This window comes from Eupeodes corollae, chromosome 1 (assembly GCF_945859685.1).
Source record: "Eupeodes corollae chromosome 1, idEupCoro1.1, whole genome shotgun sequence".
NCBI classification, from domain to species: domain Eukaryota; kingdom Metazoa; phylum Arthropoda; class Insecta; order Diptera; family Syrphidae; genus Eupeodes; species Eupeodes corollae.
In genome coordinates this window covers 203,046,103-203,067,085 of record NC_079147.1, presented here as the reverse complement: position 1 = coordinate 203,067,085, position 20,983 = coordinate 203,046,103, and the positions used below count along the sequence as shown (strand labels likewise).

The 20,983-nt window shown below is 33.8% G+C and overlaps 1 protein-coding gene across 1 annotated transcript; it reads right to left on the bottom strand.

Moving 5' to 3' along the window:
* Positions 1-1,444: 1,444 nt before the first annotated feature.
* Positions 1,445-6,337, bottom strand: LOC129941641 (pickpocket protein 19). Its single transcript, XM_056050331.1, has 8 exons — positions 6,125-6,337; positions 5,836-6,060; positions 4,497-4,674; positions 4,296-4,432; positions 4,151-4,235; positions 2,031-2,319; positions 1,788-1,959; positions 1,445-1,726 (listed from the first exon to the last, which is right to left on the bottom strand). The coding sequence occupies exons 1-8, from the start codon at positions 6,211-6,213 to the stop codon at positions 1,522-1,524; spliced, it is 1,380 nt and encodes a 459-aa protein (XP_055906306.1). The 5' UTR covers positions 6,214-6,337; the 3' UTR covers positions 1,445-1,521.
* Positions 6,338-20,983: the final 14,646 nt, after the last annotated feature.

Sequence of the window (20,983 nt, the reverse complement as noted above, 5' to 3'; positions counted from 1 at the left end):
TAAAATATAGAGCACTTTAAATTTAAGTAAAGACAAGCTTATCAAAGAAGTTTTTATTGCAAGCAAACTTTACCTTATATTATGGTGTGGAACAACTTTCTTAATATTAATCTAGAACACAATAATTACCCAAGCAATTTCACATTCTTAAGTTTTTAATTATTATCCTAACATTGTCGATACAAGTTTAATATTGAGTGAAGATAAAACTATATCAACAACATATCTACTTTGAAAGAATTCGCATCAAAATTAAAAAAAAGAGTAAGAGTAAGAGAAAGATAAAAAAGTCAAGGCCATTGGAGAATCGAAAGCGGGCGACTTAATGACATTCTCTATATAACATGACTAGTAATACCAGCAGCCAATATTTGCACATGTCCCTATAAAGGAATTCAATTAGAATGCACATAGCTTAGTTGAAGCTTGAAGGAAGCGAACGAATAAACGTCGTCGTCGTAGTCGTTGAAGTCGTTGTAGTCGAGTCGTGTCGTCGTCGTTTGTCGTTACATACATATATACATATCGCTTTTTAGATTTTTTTTTTTACTTATTCAGTTTTGCAATTTTCACAATTTCTATTCAATTTTCTCCTCTTGTATTTCACATTACATTCACCATGATGATATGAGAATAAAATGAACGCGCTAAGGGATGCAGAATGAAACAATAGGAAAAAGAAAATCTCTTTCCGCAATTTCATCTTGAAAACACTAAGTGCAGCGAATGCAAAAAGAACTAAAAAATTCTATAGAATCTCGACTTCTTTTCCTCAAAACCTAATAGATTTTTGTTCCCTAAGCGTATCAAAACAAAGAAAACATAAAACTCGCTCAAGAAGCGCATCACAGCTATATTTACATATCTATAACGTATATCTAAGGGCTGAGCTACATAGCATTCCTGTATGGCAGTAGTACAGCAACAGCATTACAAAAATTCGCTCAACTGCGGAATGCAGCCAAATGTACACACTTTTATATATTCAAATCAACGATTAATATCTAGAATCAAGATGTAAGATATTAAGATGTCGTTGTGCAGGCAGAGGCGGAGGCAGAGGGCCAGAGCTGTCTGTCTGGGTTTTGTTCCTAAACCATTGGAAAAAGGACGAAGACGAACGAAGCTTTTGCGATCAAATGTAAAAGGACATGCATTCCACTATCATTCTTTTATAAATTTAAGGACTTTTATGAAAGAGTTGTGTTTATGTGCTTGTTACTAGACATTTTATTATTGTTGTAGGAAAAGGAGGCTGTAGCTGAATGCAATGGTGTGAATGAATTCAATCAGATAGAAATGTCTGCTTTTCTATTTTGTTTAATAAATGCAGTGCCTGAATGTACCTATACCTTTCAAGTTAATTTTTAAAGACAACAAAAGCTTTCTTCTAATAAGATTAAGTATAAATAATAAAAATGTCCTTAAATTGTGCTGTGTTGGAGTGAAGATGGTTGCATTTCATCAAGTTTTTATTTAATTCAAGTGCATTCAAATTATAATGAACAAATTTTAATTAGTTTAATTCGTTAGACTTAAAATTCTAACACAAAAGAAATAAAAAATCTCAATTCCACTTAAGATACTAGCGCCCATGAAAAGTCCTAGAATTCCTCCAATCGTCACAACAACATCCAAACGTGTACGAACTGTTTGTCTTCGATATTGCTGAGTTGCTACCGTTTGTGTTATTCGAATTTGACTTAATTTCGCCTCATGATTTACTCTAATTAATTTAGTTTATATATATATATTGATTTTAAATTCAAAACACAAAATTATTTCACCTTGATGATGCTTGTACAACACTGATTTCATGTTCAGTGCAAGATGGTAAACATTTACAAACAAGCCCATTCGAACGCCATGGTTGCAAAATTGTTGGCCTTGGGCGAAGAAGATCTGATTGATCGAGGCATAGAAATCCTTCATAATCGCAAAGAGGACTTTTATCGTCATCTGAATATTCAAAGAAAGAAAATTAGACATTTTTAGATCAAAATTATTTACATATGAACTTTTAACGTAACTCTTTACTAAATAATTGTAACTTATACAGCCACAAGTTTGATTCTGCAATCGCTTGAGACAGTCCGAAACACAAGTTGTAAAACTATAATATTTATATGAAGAATCTTTGAAATTCTCATCGGGAAATCTACATCTTCTGAATTGTGGTGATATTTCACGAACATCAGGATCATTTGTTGTACTCTGGACACTTAGTTGAATTTCTTGATCGGTCTGAAGGCGCATTATCCTGTATATATGGTCTTGAATAAAAAACGAGGGAACATCTTCGGCGTTTAGTAATTGTAGCTGTTTAAATTAAAGAAAAATAATATGATATGAAACAGTTTGAAGCAAGAAATATTATCTATAATCAATGTTTTAAGCATGTGATATTATGATGATGATTTTTTTCATGATAATTAATGCGGTCTATAGAGCAGTATCCAGGTTTTGCAAGTCATCGTACACAAAAGTTTTACATTTCTCTACTTTCTAAGCTCGTATGTTAATCCATTGTTTGTACGTTTGGGATTTATTTTTACGTCCTCCTCAATAACGTTATACAAAGTAAGTAAAGGATGGTTACATTTTAAGGGCCGATGTAGAATGTGAACCATACCTAAAAGACAACTTCTTTTTTGAATTTCTTCTGACATTTTTCAATTTCAAACCAACACAATTTGAACCATTGAAAAATGGACAACTAAGCAAAGCGTCAAAGTTATTTAGGCTTATTATGAAACTAGGCGTTCAAATCAAAATATGTATATCATGCACTTTGTGAATTTTTCGGTCAATTTAATCGTCCAAATGCGCCTACAATGGGAAAAATCGTGCACAAATTTAAGCAAAGCGGTCCTTTCGGAGATGCGACAGTATCAGTACAGCTGGTACTGCAGAAAATATTGGTGCCGTTCGGAAAAGTGTGACTGAAGAGCTGTCGTTGATGAATAATATGCATAAATGCTTGCATTTAAATGGTAACATGGTGCAATTTACTCAAGAACTATACACTCTTGACCATTTTAAGCGTCGTCAATGGTCAGAATGGTGGAAAGAAAGGGCAACAGTGGATTAACAATTTTCGAAGCAAAGCATCGTTTTCACATCAGTGGATTCATCAATAACCAGAATTGTCTCATTTCAAAATCAATGCACCCAAAAAGATTGACTGTTTGGTACGGTTTATATATCATATTTTTTTCCAAAATGAGGCAAGTAAGGCAGTTATTGTGAATAGTGCTTGCTATCGTGACATGATACGGGCTTTTTATGGCCCCCAGTTTCTGGCGATTTCAATTGGCCTCCAATATCATGTGAATTGTTACCGTTGGGCCTCTTTCTTTGGGGTTATTTAAAAGAAAATGTGTACTTTTGTAAGCCTGCAATAATTTAAGAACTAAGAGGCCATTGAGCCTATATTTTGTTCCATACATAATTGAACCAAACCAACGTTATCATAATAATAAGAAATGAAAATTTGTGTTTTATTCAAATCCGAAATCGGCCCCTAAAATGTGACTACTCTTTGTAATTAAAAAATTCTTTACGTTTGTTTTTCACGTTCAAAATCATTTGGTCAGTTTATGTTTCTTAGATTTTTCATAACATTCTCAGGCAGATTGACACAATTGATGACATGATTCATTCTCACCTTCAAATCATTTTACTTTTACATTTCGTTTCTTTTTTTTAATTTTGGGATATATGTACATAAGTATGTATGTAGAATCCTTGAGCTATGGAATTCTAAAAATTTTATTCTAAGATAAGTGATAAATTTAGTTATTATTTCTAAAAATAGGAAAAGTCGGAAATCTCTGAGATCATAAAAGCATTAAATGACCAATTATGTGTTGCGGAGATTGACTTTTTCGACATCTGGTAAATTTTTTAGAAAAGTTCAATCGATATATTCATGTTAAAGACTTTTTTGGATTTGATTTTTTATAAGTATTTTTGTCAATAATATGTCAACAATATAGACAGTTTAAACGTAGCTATTGATCATACGTAGACTTTTGTCGGCCACTGCAGATAAATATTTAAGTTTTTGTGAAAATAATTATCATTGAAAGATGTTTAGAAATGCTAGTGAATTTGTTTAAAGTCTCGCCGGCTTATGATTTATCCTCACCTGAACAGGGTGCGTTACTTCCATTTGTAATCTCCCGAACCCAACATCCCATCCAGTTTCAGTTTCCAACCAATTTGGACCATTTCTATAAACGAAATGAATAATTGAAAAGCTCGTTTAATTACATTTTAACATTTTATTTCACCTTTTGGTAGTTTGTTCAGAGTTCAAAACAAAACAAAGACCAACTGATGTCTGCAGCGGTAGAAAATAATCACAACAATTGAATGGCTTATCGTTCCAGCTACAGTTTTCAATAAGATTAGAACAATTTTGACGTACCTAAGTTATCATAATTTTGTTTGAGAAAAAAAATTAACCTTTAATTTATAGAAATATTTTTTACCAATTCAGAAAGTTTCTTATAGCCTGATTGGGGGCATTTAACGCAATCATCACAGTCATAGAATGGTTCGCAATAGTGTTTCAATGACCCAAAGCTGTACATATTTTCGAATATAACTCGAAGAAGAAAATCTTCGACGTCATAACTATATTCAGTTGTTCCATATTGTGCACCCAATCTGAAAATTGTTTAACTATTAGTCCTTAAATAGATTTGTAATAAATGGAGGTAGGGAATGTTAACTTAAGAAACCTATAAAAAGTTCAAGGAAACATTTTTTATCATAGTAGAAAAACATTAGAGATTCTTTCTAGTCCTCCTAACTGTCAAGGTTAATTTCCGAGTAGATGGTAAATAGCATTTGTCTAGCTTACACTCATGACCAATAGATCCACTAGTGATCTTATGGTTCAACTCACCGAGCAATGAAATAAAGTCTTACGTCGTTTTGGATAAACTAAAATTATTGCGCTTGGTATTTTAAAAGCTGCATCCTTATCGAAAATGTAAATGAATAGACTGTGTTTGCACACAAATTCAGTTTTAAAATAATATTGATTTCAAGTCGTTTAAAAAGGTGAGTCGGTGAACCTGTTAATACAAGTAGTATTGGATAAGTTCCAATCTGAAAACACACTAAATCAATGCTGGTATTCCGCAATGATCTGTTATTTCTCCGTAACTTTTAATTTATCGACAAATTAATGTCGTTAAAGCATACAAATATAGAGTGGCACTTGCATCAAGGAAACTGAAAATCTTTAAAATCGCGGTATGTGTATCTTCAAGAATCTTTTGTGAAAGAAGGATCACATACGCGATGTTGCCAAAAATGCTGCCATTAGTCTGGATTTCATGAGCATAACTTTGAGCCCAACTTCGGTCACATTGTTAGAATATTCGTTCTTTAGCTGGACTACGTGAATGTGGAATGCCTCCCGACACTCTTGTCTTTCCCTAGAATAGTCAGGGATTAAAACTTAATGTGCACCTGCACCTTCTTTCAAACGCTCTCCATATCTCCGACAATCTTTTGTGAAAGGATCACATACGCTATGTAGTCAAAAATTCTGCCAAAAGTCTGGATTGCATGAGCGTAACTTTAAGCCCAACTTATATCTTATCTTTAAGATATTCGTTCTTTAGCCGTACTACTTGAATGTGGAATGCCTTAAGACAATTTTGTCTTTTACTAAAATACTCAGGGATTAAAAGTCAAAGTGCACCTGAACCTTCTTTCAAACCCTCTTTCCCTTTCAAAAAGCTTGGCATAATAAGAGTTACAAAGTTCCCTTGAGTGTAATATATTAAACAAAAATTATATGTGTATCAAACTCACTCCTTAATGTAGTCTGATAGTTTTTCATACTGGACCTTAACATTTCCATCCTCACATATGGCAACAGCTGGAAACTGGGTTTTGTCCTGTGGCCCTGTTCCCTCGATAACCAAGCTGATGGCTTCGCTTTCAAAAGCGTTTTGATATTCTCGAATAAGGTAGTAAGATCCACCAGCAGAAATGATTATACAAATCAGCCAAAATATCCTCTCTGTTAAATGGATCCTGAGAAGAAGTTGATTTAAGGAAATTCAAGTTCACCATATCGTCATTTTTCGTTTTCACTTACTTCTGATTAGAAATATATCCAAGTCCTACCAAACTTGTATTTTCACAATATTCTCTAAGAATTCCTTTTGCTTTAGTTAGGAAAGGCATCACTATAAGAGTACTTTGCTTTTACTTTTATTTGTTGGTTTAAATTATTTACTTAACTTGACCGCTTCGTCGAGATACTCGAATAAACTGGATGCAGTGCTGACTTGGCTGGCCCTGATGCAAAGCTATTATATTTCTGGTGGTACTACGAGCATTTATTTTCATTTTCACTTAAATGTTGCCGCATAAATATTTAATTAGTAAAATGTACAATCGTTACGTGTGTTGCAAAAGTAATGATTGTGGTCTTGTTCCATGAATATGGAGCTTAACTTACCTGCATACATATAGAGGCGTATGTATATCTTTATTTATATGTACGCTATATGCACCTATACTGAAACTGCAATATATAGGTAACAGGAAATACACAAAAACACAAAACCGTTGGTATCCGTTGGATATTTCAATAATATGGAAGGAAACATAAGTGCAAACTGCAGTCCTTATGAATATTTAACTGGTAATTTCGAGAGCAAGGATTGTATATAATGTAGCTTCATGGATTTTATTTTTATTTTTAATGGTGGTACCTAATTTTGGCTTAAAATATTCTTTTTGGTATAACAATTAAAATTCACTCACAAAATTATCAAAAGATTTGACCTTTCAATTTTCATTAAAACAGAAACGATGTTAGATTTTTGTTTCAATATTAATAAAAGCAGGAAGAAGAAGAAGTCTGGTAGAACTTAAGTTTAATTTGGGTTGTTTTGCTCTTTTTTGCTCACTCTAAGTACATAGGATTGTTTACTCAGGTAAAATAACATTTGAAAAATCTTATTCTTTGCCTTTTCTAACTAAAATTGAAGTGCTTTTGTGTTCATGAAATTCCTATTGTACAAGGAAACAAAACTTCCTAAACATATTGTTTGTACTGTTCACAAGTTTGATATATCCTGTATAAACTATATACATATGTTTTATTTAATAAATTAAAAAAAATATACTACAATACAAAGAGTATTAAACTCACCTGAATACAAAAATTATTTCCCCATTCGAAAGTACTTCATATCATTCTCCAACCATAATGCAACAATTTATCATAAAGCATTTTCCAAAGACGTCCCTATGACACATTAATGTATGTGAACCACCTACAAACAACAACAAGGACAACAAACAAAACAAAATTCAACATAAAATTCTACATCAATTTCTAGAAACCCAGCACTTAAGTCTGCCGCAGCAGCCATCTGGGGACGTTTATATGAGTGCAAACCATTATTATTAAATAAAAATAAAAATCTTACGATTAAAAATGGTTCATCTTTGTACACTTTGTGTCATGCAAGACTGAAAAATATGGCAAATCTTAACATGCAATAATAGCGCACCAGCAACATAACCAGAGCTTGAGTTAGAGTCGGAGCGGAGGCAAACTTTCACAAAATATCTCAAATATTTCCTGCTTCCACAATTACTAGATTCAACCCATATACCAATATAGCGAGAAGAAGAGAAAGTATTGTAGTAGTACAAAAATAAAAAGAAAAACCCGAAAATATGAAATGTCCTGGCAACAGTTATTTTTGGGCCAGTGTCATTTATCAAAAGATTATTTTGTCGCACAAAGTTTTGAGAAATTTTTTCGCCCGATGATGGACGATGACTCCACAGCGACAACGACGAGCTATGGAATTCCGGTTAGCTGTGGAAACTTTAAACCTTCCTCCAAAAATGTTCTCTCTCTCTCTGTTTATGGGTAGGGCAATGGCGACAAAGCAAAAGTTCTCCCGAACATTTAGTACTCTGAAGTGAAGCAAACCACCGCAGCCGCCCGCGCCGCCTCCCGCAATGGAACCCATCATCCCGCTGGCTGATGGTAGAATGTTTAACTATGCTTGATTTTGTGGGAAAGGAGAAACATAGCTTGAGGGATTTCCGGAGAAACTTTCCACAGAGACCCTTTTAACCAAATTCCAGTGTGCAAGGAAATTCCTTTAAATCCATAGCAGGGGGTTCCTTCCATCATCATGCCTAAACCAGAATTTTGTGTCACCAACATTCGTTTCAGGTTTGGTTAGGGTATAAGGCGTGCAGTGTTCGGTATTCGGTGTTCGGTTTGCAGTGTGTAGCATAGGGCGTAGGGCGTGCAATGGATTTTGAGTGCTTCCAAAGGTCCTGTCAAAGTCTTCTCGTCATCATAGTTTGAAATGCTTTGTTCAATTCTCATCGGATGCATTATTTTTGTCGTCTACCTAATTTGTTTTATTTTGTCATTTACCTTGCGGATTTCTAGCGCACGAATATTAAATGTTAAAGTTTAGGAAATTGCCCCTCGGGAAATTCAGGTTGCTCTCCAGCTAAATGGAAATTTTGTAAACTTATTTCTGAATGTCATATAAATACTCGTAGTTTTAGTTTCTCTAGAACATGCGAAATGAAGGAGGTACGGTGGGCGGGAGAGCCAAAGGAATAGGGAGCAGTAGACAAACACTGCGATTTGTTAATTGGATTAATTTTCATTCTCTCTGAATTTGCTATTTCCCGCTGAGATTGCCCTTTGGCAGTTAGGCATGAAAATTTATGAAATTTTTGAAACTGGTTAATCGATGTATAATCTCAAATGCTTTAAATTACTCTTTAAAAGCATTAATTGTTTGTTTGAAAATAACAAACTGGCAAACACTTTGAAAATGTACTTACTTTTGATTTTCATTGACATCATTATGATGTTTATGGAGGGTTAAACATTCGAAAGGCTTACGACGTAGGTAATATTACCGGTAGTATTATGCAAAGAGTTTGATCTTCATCGTTAACGCGGTGCGTTACGAAATCTGCATCTGGATAAACGAATGGCCTTCTTTAAAATGTTCACCTTTTCTGCAAGTTCCTGAACAGCTTTGCTCATCATTTTAATTTGATTATTGATGTTGGGCGATACCGCTTGAAAAGTTGGACTAACTAACTTTTGTTGGTCGGAAATAGTATATACTGATGGATTACCAATAATATTAAAAAAATTGGCAGCCATTTCAGCCAAATCGTCTAAGCTGGTTATTTTAGGTAAAATTGTTAGCAAAACTTGACACTCGTATGGAATTTGCTCGAAAAAGAATGTCCTCAAAAGAGTTTTGTTCCGTTGGTTTCAAGCAAGACTTTTAATGTGGGCAACGATTTCACTCGGTTTTTAAAACAACATGTTCTCCACGAAACAGACGCTTGAGCTTTGTTTCAACAGTTTTAGCGTAGCTTTTGATGAGTTTTTTTCCAAACCCGTCATATTTCTTCTGGATATCATTGTCAAGTTATGTTAATCAAATATAAGGCTTAGATTTGTCAAAACATGGACTTTGGTCTGTTTGAAAGCATCTTCATCTTTATTAGATTTCTGCTTGGATAATAATTCTAATCATAAGATTTTTTTCTTATGAAGCTTATCACGACCTGGGAATTAGTTTCATTTTTCGGTTTTAATTTGTCTTCCGTTTCCAAAACTTTTTTGATAAATTCTGGATATTTTGATACAATTCTGAATTCTTACTGAGTTCAATTTGTTTTGCATCGATTCAATCTTGGGTTTCCTATACAAAATATCAAGTGATTTTGCTTGAGTTTTGCTTACAGTGGAGTTTTATTATATTATATATATATATATATATATATATATAAAGGGGTTTGAGGTTAGGATTTTCATGCATTAGTATTTGACAGATCACGCGGGATTTCAGACATAGTGTCAAAGAGAAAGATGCTCAGTATGCTTTGACATTTCATCATGAATAGACTTACTAACGAGCAACGCTTGCAAATCATTGAATTTTATTACCAAAATCAGTGTTCGGTTCGAAATGTGTTTCGCGCTTTACGTCCGATTTATGGTCTACATAATCGACCAAGTGAGCAAACAATTAATGCGATTGTGACCAAGTTTCGCACTCAGTTTACTTTAGTGGACATTAAACCAACCACACGAATGCGTACAGTGCGTACAGAAGAGAATATTGCGTCTGTTTCTGAGAGTGTTGCTGAAGACCGTGAAATGTCGATTCGCCGCCGTTCGCAGCAATTGGGTTTGTATTATTCGACCACATGGAAGATTTTACGCAAAGATCTTGGTGTAAAACCATATAAAATACAGCTCGTGCAAGAACTGAAGCCGAACGATCTGCCACAACGTCGAATTTTCAGTGAATGGGCCCTAGAAAAGTTGGCAGAAAATCCGCTTTTTTATCGACAAATTTTGTTAAGCGATGAGGCTCATTTCTGGTTGAATGGCTACGTAAATAAGCAAAATTGCCGCATTTGGAGTGAAGAGCAACCAGACGCCGTTCAAGAACTGCCCATGCATCCCGAAAAATGCACTGTCTGGTGTGGTTTGTACGCCGGTGGAATCATTGGACCGTATTTTTCAAAGATGCTGTTGGACGCAACGTTACGGTGAATGGCGACCGCTATCGTTCAATGCTAACAAACTTTTTGTTGCCAAAAATGGAAGAACTAAACTTGGTTGACATGTGGTTTTAACAAGATGGCGCTACATGCCACACAGCTCGCGATTCTATGGCCATTTTGAGGGAAAACTTCGGAGAACAATTCATCTCAAGGAATGGATCGGTAAGTTGGCCGCCAAGATCATGCGATTTGACGCCTTTAGACTATTTTTTGTGGGGCTACGTCAAGTCTAAAGTCTACACAAATAAGCCAGCAACTATTCCAGCTTTGGAAGACAACATTTCCGAAGAAATTCGGGCTATTCCGGTCGAAATGCTCGAAAAAGTTACCCAAAATTGGACTTTCCGAATGGACCACCTAAGACGCAGCCGCGGTCAACATTTAAATGAAATTATCTTCAAAAAGTAAATGTCATGGACCAATCTAACGTTTCAAATAAAGAATCGATGAGATTTTGCAAATTTTATGGGTTTTTTTTTTAAAGTTCTCAAGCTCTTAAAAAATCACCGTTTATTAATATTAAACGAATCACTTCGCCGTCATAAGCTTTGTGGTTGAGGGTTATCCATTTTGCAGTTTCAAATGTAAACGTAAATAAATCACACATAAAATATTTTTTTTGTCATGATATTTCTTTTTTATTAAAAATTTTAAAGTTGACATTATGTGTGTTACATTACATCATTTAAATGACCACCACGCGAATTGTTGGAAGCATCGATTCCATTGAGGTAAATTTCGATCAATTTTTGACACATATTGAGCAGTATCTCAGGCATATATTGATGAATGTTAGTTTTTAAGTGCATTTTTTCGCGTAGCCCCACAACAAAAGTCCAGCAGTATCAAATTGCATGATCTTGGTGGCCAGTTGATATCCCCACTACGAGAAATTACACGGCCAGGAAATGTCTCTTGCAATAATGTCGTATTCGCTCGAGTTGTGTGGCATATTTTTTTTTTTTTTTGACAGGAGGAAATCTTCAAAAGACATTTAGCAGTATTCGACACCAAGTAGTGTGGGACTCTTAACCACTAAAACCACCTCTTCATCAGGACCAATCTTGAAGGATCGACTTCCGATTTTTCTGTCTTAATTTTGTACAATCACTTTCTTAGACTATAAGCTCATGAGGCTTGGTTCTTCTTAAACTCCAAACATGTTTTTTTATATTCAAAACGGACTCCATTTCAGAATTAGTATGACTTTGCAGTATCTGGTTGTGCGATACAGCGTATTTTTTTAACAACTTCTGTATCCATTTCTATTTGTAAGTCACGATGTAGATCGGTATTTCTTATGTACCAAAGTGCATTAACAATTCCACGAAGGACTTTGTTTAGGAATTTTTGGATGATTTCGGTATTTGTTTTCTTTGTACAGCAACATAATTGGATTCCATATTTCCAAACAGGCTTTAGTACTTGATTATACAGCATTATTTTGTTGTGGATTGATAAATCAGAGTTGTTACCAAGCAACCAGTACATTTTTCTATATTTCAAGTTTAGTTCTTCTCTTTTCTTTTTGATGTACTCTTAAGCTGTGCATCCAAAGTTATTCCAAGGTATTTGGCAGTAGTGGCGTAAGGTACAGCTTGATTATTAATGATTATTGGAATATTGTTTATCTTTTTATTTATAAAGTTTATATATGAAGATTTTGTTTCATTGAGTTTGATACGCCATTTTTCGGTCCAAGCTCTCACTGTGTCGACGGCATTTTGTAGTTTTACTGCTGCCTTAGAGACACATTTGTCGGGTACCAAAATTGAGGTATCATCTGCAAAAGTAGTGTGATTATCAACTGGAATATCCCTTGTGTATAGTAAATACAGGGTAGGAGCTAGGACACTTCCTTGTGGTACACCGGCTTTTATTTTCTTCAATTCCGAGTTTTCTTGATCGTACCTTACTCTATCTAAACAATCGGTCTGAGATGTACGATTTTAATATTTCAAAGTACTGCCTGGGAAGATGCCTTTGCAGTTTGTACTCAAGTCCCTCATGCACAACCTTATCAAAAGCTTGAGCAACATCTAAGAAAATAGCTGAACATACTTGTTTTTCTTCTAATGCTTTTTCTATTTCATCCGATATTCTATGACCTTGGTCTTTTGTGGAATGTTTATTTCTAAAGCCCAACTGATGGTTTGGGATTAACCTTCTTTCTTCTATGACTTTGCTAAGTCTCTTCAGAAGCAGTTTTTCAAAAACTTTTGCCATAATTGGTATAAGCGATATTGGTCTGTAAGCCGTCACTTCTGTAGGTGATATGGTATAACAATTACTTAAGCAATTTTCCAATGGTGCTGGACATACCGGTGCTTAAGGCATGCAATTATTATATATTGGAGTTTTATGAAGGCTTTCAATGGTATTTCTTTCATAACCTGAGCAGTAATTAGATCGTAACCTGGTGATTTTTTATTTGGTAGTTGATGTAAACACATACTTTTTATTTCCTTAAGTCTTACAATTATTATTTCACTTTCATCTATCTTATTAACAATTTGTAAGTTATTTTCAGCCGCGTTTGATGAGTATGGCTTTAAAACATTCGCAAGATATACAGCGAAAAGGTTAGCTTTTTCTTTCGGGTTACCGATCCATTTCCCATCTTGAGATTTCAAGTTCGAGTTTTGTAACTGCGGTCTTTTCAGGCGCTTGGCTGCTTTCCATAGCGAAAAATCGGTTGAAGTATCAATCGTTAAATTTCTTAGGAATGTACTGAGTGAATCATTTTTGAATTTGTAAATTTGTTTTTTTTTTTTTCATTTTGCCTTCTATTAGAAAATATTGCAGTACTTTCTTCAGCGGCCTGTTGCACATCAGCAATAAATAAATTGTATCCATGAGAGATCTTAAATTTATAAAACGTAAAAGCTTTTCTCTGAAATCAATCCAGTTTGTTTTCTTATTTGCAATCTTTGGATTACTTTTTTCTAGTACTTCCGATTCACTTAGTGATAGAATCACTGGAGTATGATCTGATGACAGGTCATAATTACCTTCGACACTAATGTGATTTCGTTTGATTCCTATAGCTACGAAAAAGTAATTAACGTCTGGTATTTTGTTCGTATCGGGAGGCCAGTAAGTTGGCGACCTGGAGGAATAGAATTCGCAATTGTATTAACGGCCTGCTTGGAAAAGTCTTTTGCACTTTGTTGATATAAGTCTTGAACCCCAATGGGTGTGTTTCGCATTGAAGTCTTCGCCAACAAGAAAGTTATGCCCAAGAAGAATAAATAGATCTGTATAGTCATCTTCTCTCGGGGAGCGCCTTGGTGGGCAGTATATAGCTGCTATCTTAAACTCTTTCCTTTTCATACCAATACTAATAGTTGTTACTTGCATATTTTCACTAGTAAACTTGGCAACCTCATATTGTTTTAACCTTTCTTTTATAAGAATCGCCGATCCACCTCTTGACTTGTCAGCTGGATGTGGAGCGTGGTACATGAATAGTTTTCTATTACATTATCTAGAATTTTCCCATTGGAGGAATGAGTTTCGGACACCAGGCAAATATCGATATGTTCTAGATCTAAAAAGATTTTTAATTCGGATGAATGTTGTATAAGACTGTTTGCATTCCATGTAGCGATTTTAAGTGTTCTGTCCATCATTGTTTTTTAAGAGCGACTTTTTCGCTTAGCAGTTTGATATTCAAATCCTGTTTATCAATTCTTTTAAGAATAAGTTGTAGCATTTCTTTTATGGAAGTCTCTTCATTCTTCCGCACATTTTTAGCATATGACACCGTCTTGTTGAAACCACATATTTCTCAAGTCGTATTCTTCTATAGCAAGCAAACAAATCTAGTTATTATATGGACTCTCCAAATTGACGGTGACCGTCATTCCACAGTCGTTTTCAAAGAAGTAAGGTTCAATCTTACCTCCAGACCAAAGAGCTCACCAAACAGTGACTTTTTGTGAACCTTTAATAACTTGAGGCTTTTCAGAACCCTAAATGTGACAATTTTGTTTATTAACATACCCACCGAGTGAGAAATGTGCTTCGTCGCTGAACAAAATTTTGTTCCAAAAATCGCATCCCCTACGCCTGTTGTTCACATATGCGAGGTTGTGAATGGTCAGCTGGCTGAAATTGTTATGTTCAGTTGGTTTTAACAATTTTTATGCGCTAGTTAAGCTAGTTAATGTGATAGTTAAGCTAGTTAATGTGATAGTTAAGCTAGTTAAAATTTTCGTAAATTTCAGACTTTCAACTGAAGAAAAACAAATTGGTTTGACAACTTAGTTTGACAGATGTCGAATTACAGCCCTATATTTTTAAAATCGCACTTTGATAACCCATTATTTTTTTAATAAATTATTGTCACGCAAAGTGTTTGTGGTCGCCCTATACACAGGTCTGTAGCGCCACTTTAAGTAAGAAAATATGCAAGCATTCTTTATTTTGATTGATTGACGTTTAAGTTAATTGTTTGCAAAACAACTCGAACTTTTTTAAAACTAGTTTTGCTGTTAAGCTAATTATGAAACAACTCATAAATAAGGACGTAATAAAGTTATAATATATTTTTAAATAAAACAGTTGCTTAACTTGTCAAACAATATTCAATTGCATTTTTCAACAAATAGTTTTTTTTAAATTGAACATTTTTACTTTTGCAACATAAATATTTATCTATTTTTTGTTTGTTATGAATTTACCATTAAGATAAATTTGATCATAAAAGAATAAAGTTGTAAGTTGCATTCTTTCTTCACGTTATTCAGTGCAACAGAACTGATGAACATTATACCTATCGTCATTTTTTAACTCTTTATTCTTCAAAAATTTCAAAAGTCAAATAACTTCCATTTCTTCATACTTTATTCCGTGTCTTAGTTATTCTGCTTTGCCAAAAAAGTTGACCGTTAAAAATTTCAAAAACTTTCACAAATACCTCCCGAGAATTTTCCCTGAAAAAGCAAACATAATATCAGTTTCTAAACAGAGACTTGTTCAACAAATTCTGACAAAAGAAATTCATCAAATAAAATGCGCCCAAGCCGCTCTCAGGCAATTTCCTATTCTTCCATACTCTTGCAAATGAAAAACTTTGCAATACTAGATATAGATATGTACAAATGTACATTAAATATATACATACATATGTGTATATCTGTATAAAGGAAAACTTATCCACGTCTAAATAACTGTCCCACTATCAAAAAAAAGGAAAACAAAATCTACCCCAACAGTATGTAGGAGGATGTTGTATACCCCTAAGATGAGGACGGGCTAAACAAAAAGTTATCCCAGAAAAGGTAGGTATCCTCAACCTTCATATCTACTGAAAGCAAACAGAATTATTGTCTGTAAGAAGAAGAAAAAACTTAAATGAAAGAATAAAACATTCGAAAGAAATGAAAGAAAGAACTATTTGTCTCTAGTGGGGTACCATATCTAATATAATATAAAACAGAAGTCCAACTTCACGAGAAAATCATCCAGGCGAGTTAGTTTTATTGTTTTGGTCATTTTTTTGACGAGATGAGATGGATTCGGTGATAAAAGGAAGTGGACACAAAATATTTATTCGATACACTTTGTAGCTGCGCTACTACTGTAACAGTACTACTCTTGTGCTTTTGTGCTGATCTCTGATGAGGTCGAGGATGCAAAACGTTATGGGTGTAGGTAGGTTTTATTTGAAACTTATACCAAAGGGGATTTCTCTCGTATAAGTTTGTCTGAAGTTTGGCTTTGAACTTTTTACAATAAACGATTGTTTTAAATTTGTATTTTTATTTTTATTTTTATTTTTTTTGTATACATACTTACATGTATATGTATGTATATACTCAAATTGTTCAAACACATATGTAGTTTACACCAGGAGATGTTTAAAAATACATATAATTGAATTATGTAATCGATTGCATGATTGATTATAATTACAAGTAATCAGTAGGAGAAATGTTTCAATTGTAGGAACAGATTATTTTAATTTGATATATTTTTCTCGTATAACAACTATTTTAATATTGTTTCGTAATATTAGGGTTAGTACTACTAAACCAGTATTACCCGAAGCTTGATGGTTAGTTCATTGGACTGCCATGCGAGGGGTCTTGTATTCAATCCCTGCCTATGCCACCTTAATTTGAAAAAAAGTTTTCGCGGGTACTGCCTCATGCGAGGAATTGACAAATCCTTCAAGAGTTATTCTTGTCATTAAAAGTGCTTTCTTAAATTAGCCGTTTGGATTCGGCATATAAACTGTAGGCTTCTTCCATCTCTGACAACATTACTCGCACCCAGGAATGGTTGAGAGTTGTAAGTCACTAGACCCTGGTTCTTCATTGACTGTTGCGCCACCCAATTTATATTTATTTATTTATTTATTACTAAACTCTGACTGATATACCGGTATCTAAAGGGTTTTGGAATAATGATTTGACAACTTTGGCTAATCATCTTACTGTCATTATAAACTTATTCAGTAAACTCAACATTTTCAAAAATAAAAAAAATTTTCTACCGAAATTTTGAGAATGTGATAGTTCTCGTTCTAGTTTACAAGCAATGACAAGTTTGTTGCAACAATTTAAGTCTACATATATTGTTTTGTGATTTTCCCGTGTCGGTGAGGCAACTGGTTGTTCAAAGTGTCGAAAATATCAGTTAATTCCACTGCGTGGTGTTCTCAAGAATGTTGCATCGTTTAGACCACATTATGGTATTTTGGCTAATGATCTTGTTTCACACCCATACAAGATTAAGTTGGCTCAAGATTTGAAGCTAATGTAGGGCAGAGTCTTCGAAAATTATTGTCGTCCCGCCGATAATAATATATTTCAAATGTCTCAAATTGCATTTTGCTTTTTTAAAAAGTTGCCAAGTTTTTAATCGAAAACCCGTTTTACGTTTGTTACTAAATTTCAATTCATCCTCTCTTCTTAACAGAATTTATGCAGAGCCAAGGATTGGGTTGATCGAACTTGCTCATGTATCCGAAGAGTCTTTTTCAATTTTAGTTTAAAAATTAGTTTGGAAAACATTTATCTAAAGCTTATAAATATACGTTTTACATTTCAATTTCGTGAAAAGATGATGACCCATTTTCAAGATACGAAATTACATTTTTTTTTAAATAAAAATAAATACAATGACGTTTTACACCATCAAATATTAGAAAAAAAAATCATTGAAATCGGTTCATTTGTTCTTGAGAAAACTTAAACACAAAATAACAGGGTTATCGGGTAAAGCAATACAAAAACATGTTTTTTTTTATTGAATAAAGACAGATTAGGGAAAAAATATACTATCGGTTCGTTTTTGAGAAAATTCGAATTTTTCGTTTTTGACCAACAAATTTGTATGGAATACTGTAACGCCTTATGGGAATTTGCTTAAAACCTTAATTACCAAATTTGAATTCAATCGAATCGGTTTGGGTTGTAGGGGCAAGGACAGACAAAAAAACGGACGGAATTGTAGGACCCACTTTTGTTCGTCTTCCCATAATGCTCTTATGTCACAATTGATTAATTTTGATTGTTCTGAACGTGTGTATCTTCAATATCTTCGATATTTTTCAATCTAGACTAAAAACATTTATTAGTCACGTGTCGCAACAATCAATACTTTAACCAAAAACAAAGAAGAAGACAACTTATAGCAACAATTGCGGGCAATTAACAAGGAAACCACTTGTTTGCAAACTCCTTAGCATTGTAAATTTTCTTGAGAAGTTTAAAACCACTTTTAATCCATTTAAGATTCGTTTCTGATGCTCAAGGCTAATAATCAAAATTTTGAGCTTTATTAAAACTTTTCAAGGTTTAGGTCTTGGAAATACTATATTATTCTAGCACATGAATTTTTATATTTTAAAACCAGAACTCCATTTACTTTAGAGTGTACTAGAGGTCGTTATCCAGCGTAAAACACCATCGGAGGATCATATTTTTTACAGTTTATTTTTTTTCACTGTTCCATGTATAGACAAATTTGCCATTCAAAAGAAGCAATAATTAATAATTGTGCTGTATCCTGTACGCTTCAACACTGGTTTTATGGATCTTAAATAGAACGCTTTCCACATTGGCCAAATAACATATATTTTTTTTAATCACCCTAAAATTGTTTCCATCGCTGTTTTGCGATAAATGTATGTTGTTGCTTATACTTAATATTTGAATCTTTTGCAGATCTCTTTATGGCATACATAAAAGGTTAACTTAAGCTTTACATACTAAAATTACTCTTGAAGTCCGTATGGCATAGGGTTACATTCATGCAGAACTCAACATTGCTTGATGAAATATTTAAATATAAAGCCTAGACTTAATTTTGAAATAATTAACTGAAAACCAACCTTGCTCTGAATTTGACTTTCATTTGTTTTGAACAACTTAAATATAAGTCACCATGTTTCAACGTTTAGAGCATCCACAAAATTATTTGTAAAAATCTAGATTTAAAAGCTAATCATTTTTGTTGGCGTATACATTTCTAAGAATCTCGAATAATTGACTTAACCCATTTTCGTGGTCATCGCATTGGCAATAAAATTGAAATCCTCCGTTTGATTTTATTCCATAAATGATGATTTTCAATATATGTATTAGTTAACGTATATCGAAATTCAAAGTCGATAAACTAATATTCGAAATACGCATACAAAATTTTAATACTTATACATAATGTATATGTTATATTGTACTGCAAACTAATATCAAAACCTGGCATGCGATTGGTAAATTTTATTAATATACTTCCCACTGAGTTCGAATGTGATGTGTGATGCTGAAGCTGATGACCTTAGGGAAGAAAATTATTCATATTCAATGAACCATATAAAGTTAGAATTTATATAAATATGTATGCGTATATTATGGCAGAGTAACTGAATTTCCTATCATAGCCCGAACTCACATTTAATCAGGTTCGCAACGCAGCAGCGTAGTTTTAAGCAATTTGATGATGAAACACTGTGGTTTACTTTCTGCAAACACATTGTGGTTTAATTATGCTAACCGAAGTGTAGTCGCGTCAGTGGCTTTGCTTTGAAAACCCAAATGCAAGTATGACAAAAGGTTTTTAATTTAGACACATGTGTGCAAAACCCAATTGGGTATTTGTGTGTTTTTTTTTTTAAATTCAATTTTTGAGAATTTAAATTTATATAAATTTATAAAATAAACTCCTGACCTATAAAATTCCATCGAGAGTCATGAAACACAAATACAAACTAACATGGCATGGCACTGCCTCATTTCTTTAAATTCCCGAAAAGTAACCTTTCATCAAGTTAGACCGAGCGATAGTGTATACAAAAAATCGATACTAAAATATTTGCATTGACTGTAAGAAGAATTTTAGTGAAAGATTAATGTCCGCGTCCACAAATATGTACTTTAGTTAGATTTCTTGAAAAACTTCCGACATATCATCCCTCTTGTGTAAAATGGTTTAAGGTAGACATAAAACACCATAGTCAGCACTTCAAAAAGTCCTTACTTCAAAATAGTGTTTCACTAGTCAACTGGTTATAAAAAGAAACAAACACAAAAATCAAAAAAAGAAAAACCAACGACGAGAAGCCCCAGGAGTCAAAACACGCTCTCGAATTCGTCGTCGTCGTTCGTCGTCGGTCGTATATGTATGAGGAATCAAAGAACAAGAAGTTTGCCCAAGTAAAAGTCACTTCACGTGACATTTGAGAGAAGGTGCTGGCTAGGAGCTAGGACTATTCAAGTAGGTAGGTAGGTTAGGACTTAAGGATAGGTATAACTATCATCAAAGTTTCTAACACAAGACATCCTGCCCATTGATTGTTTTTTATGTCCAACCATTTAAGCAATCTGAAGGAAATCACGAAAAAAGCAACCAACATAAACTTTCAGGATTAGGGTGTCACACGTCGTTGATTTATGTTGACATGGGTTTTCGACATTTTCATGTTTTCTTTTTTTTTCGTTATTTGATTTTATGTTTTTTTTGTTGTTTCTTTTTCCTTCTATTTATTTAACATTCCTCCATATTCGTTTGGATATTTGTAACTTTGAAGAAACGGGCCAAAATTACATGGTTAGATAAGAATTCAAGATATTGGCAACGACAAAAACGACAGACATTTGACCCATGGAAAAAAGCGAAGGATTATGGCCCTTCCGCTTGAATGGTTGAGTGTAATTTACAAAGTGAAGTCAATGGAAGCCGATTGAGTCTTCTTCAATCAGATTGAGGGCATTTGTCAAAGGCTGAATAGCATAATATATATCGAGATCAATTGAAAGCTTAAATTTGTTTGACACTTCAAGCGATGTCAAATGCAGAATCGCAAATTTTCAAATTTAGTGCTATCTCTCTATGTACTGTATATAGTCTCTTGTAT

Bases quoted from the DNA above. Each gene is read 5' to 3' on its own strand.
- LOC129941641 (XM_056050331.1), bottom strand. From the start codon at position 6,213: ATGCCTTTCCTAACTAAAGCAAAAGGAATTCTTAGAGAATATTGTGAA. The intron at 4,433-4,496 runs GTAAAAAATATT...ATGATAACTTAG, and splicing joins ATAAGAAACTTTCTGAATTG to GTACGTCAAAATTGTTCTAA. The intron at 4,236-4,295 runs GTGAAATAAAAT...TTTCGTTTATAG, and splicing joins TCTGAACAAACTACCAAAAG to AAATGGTCCAAATTGGTTGG.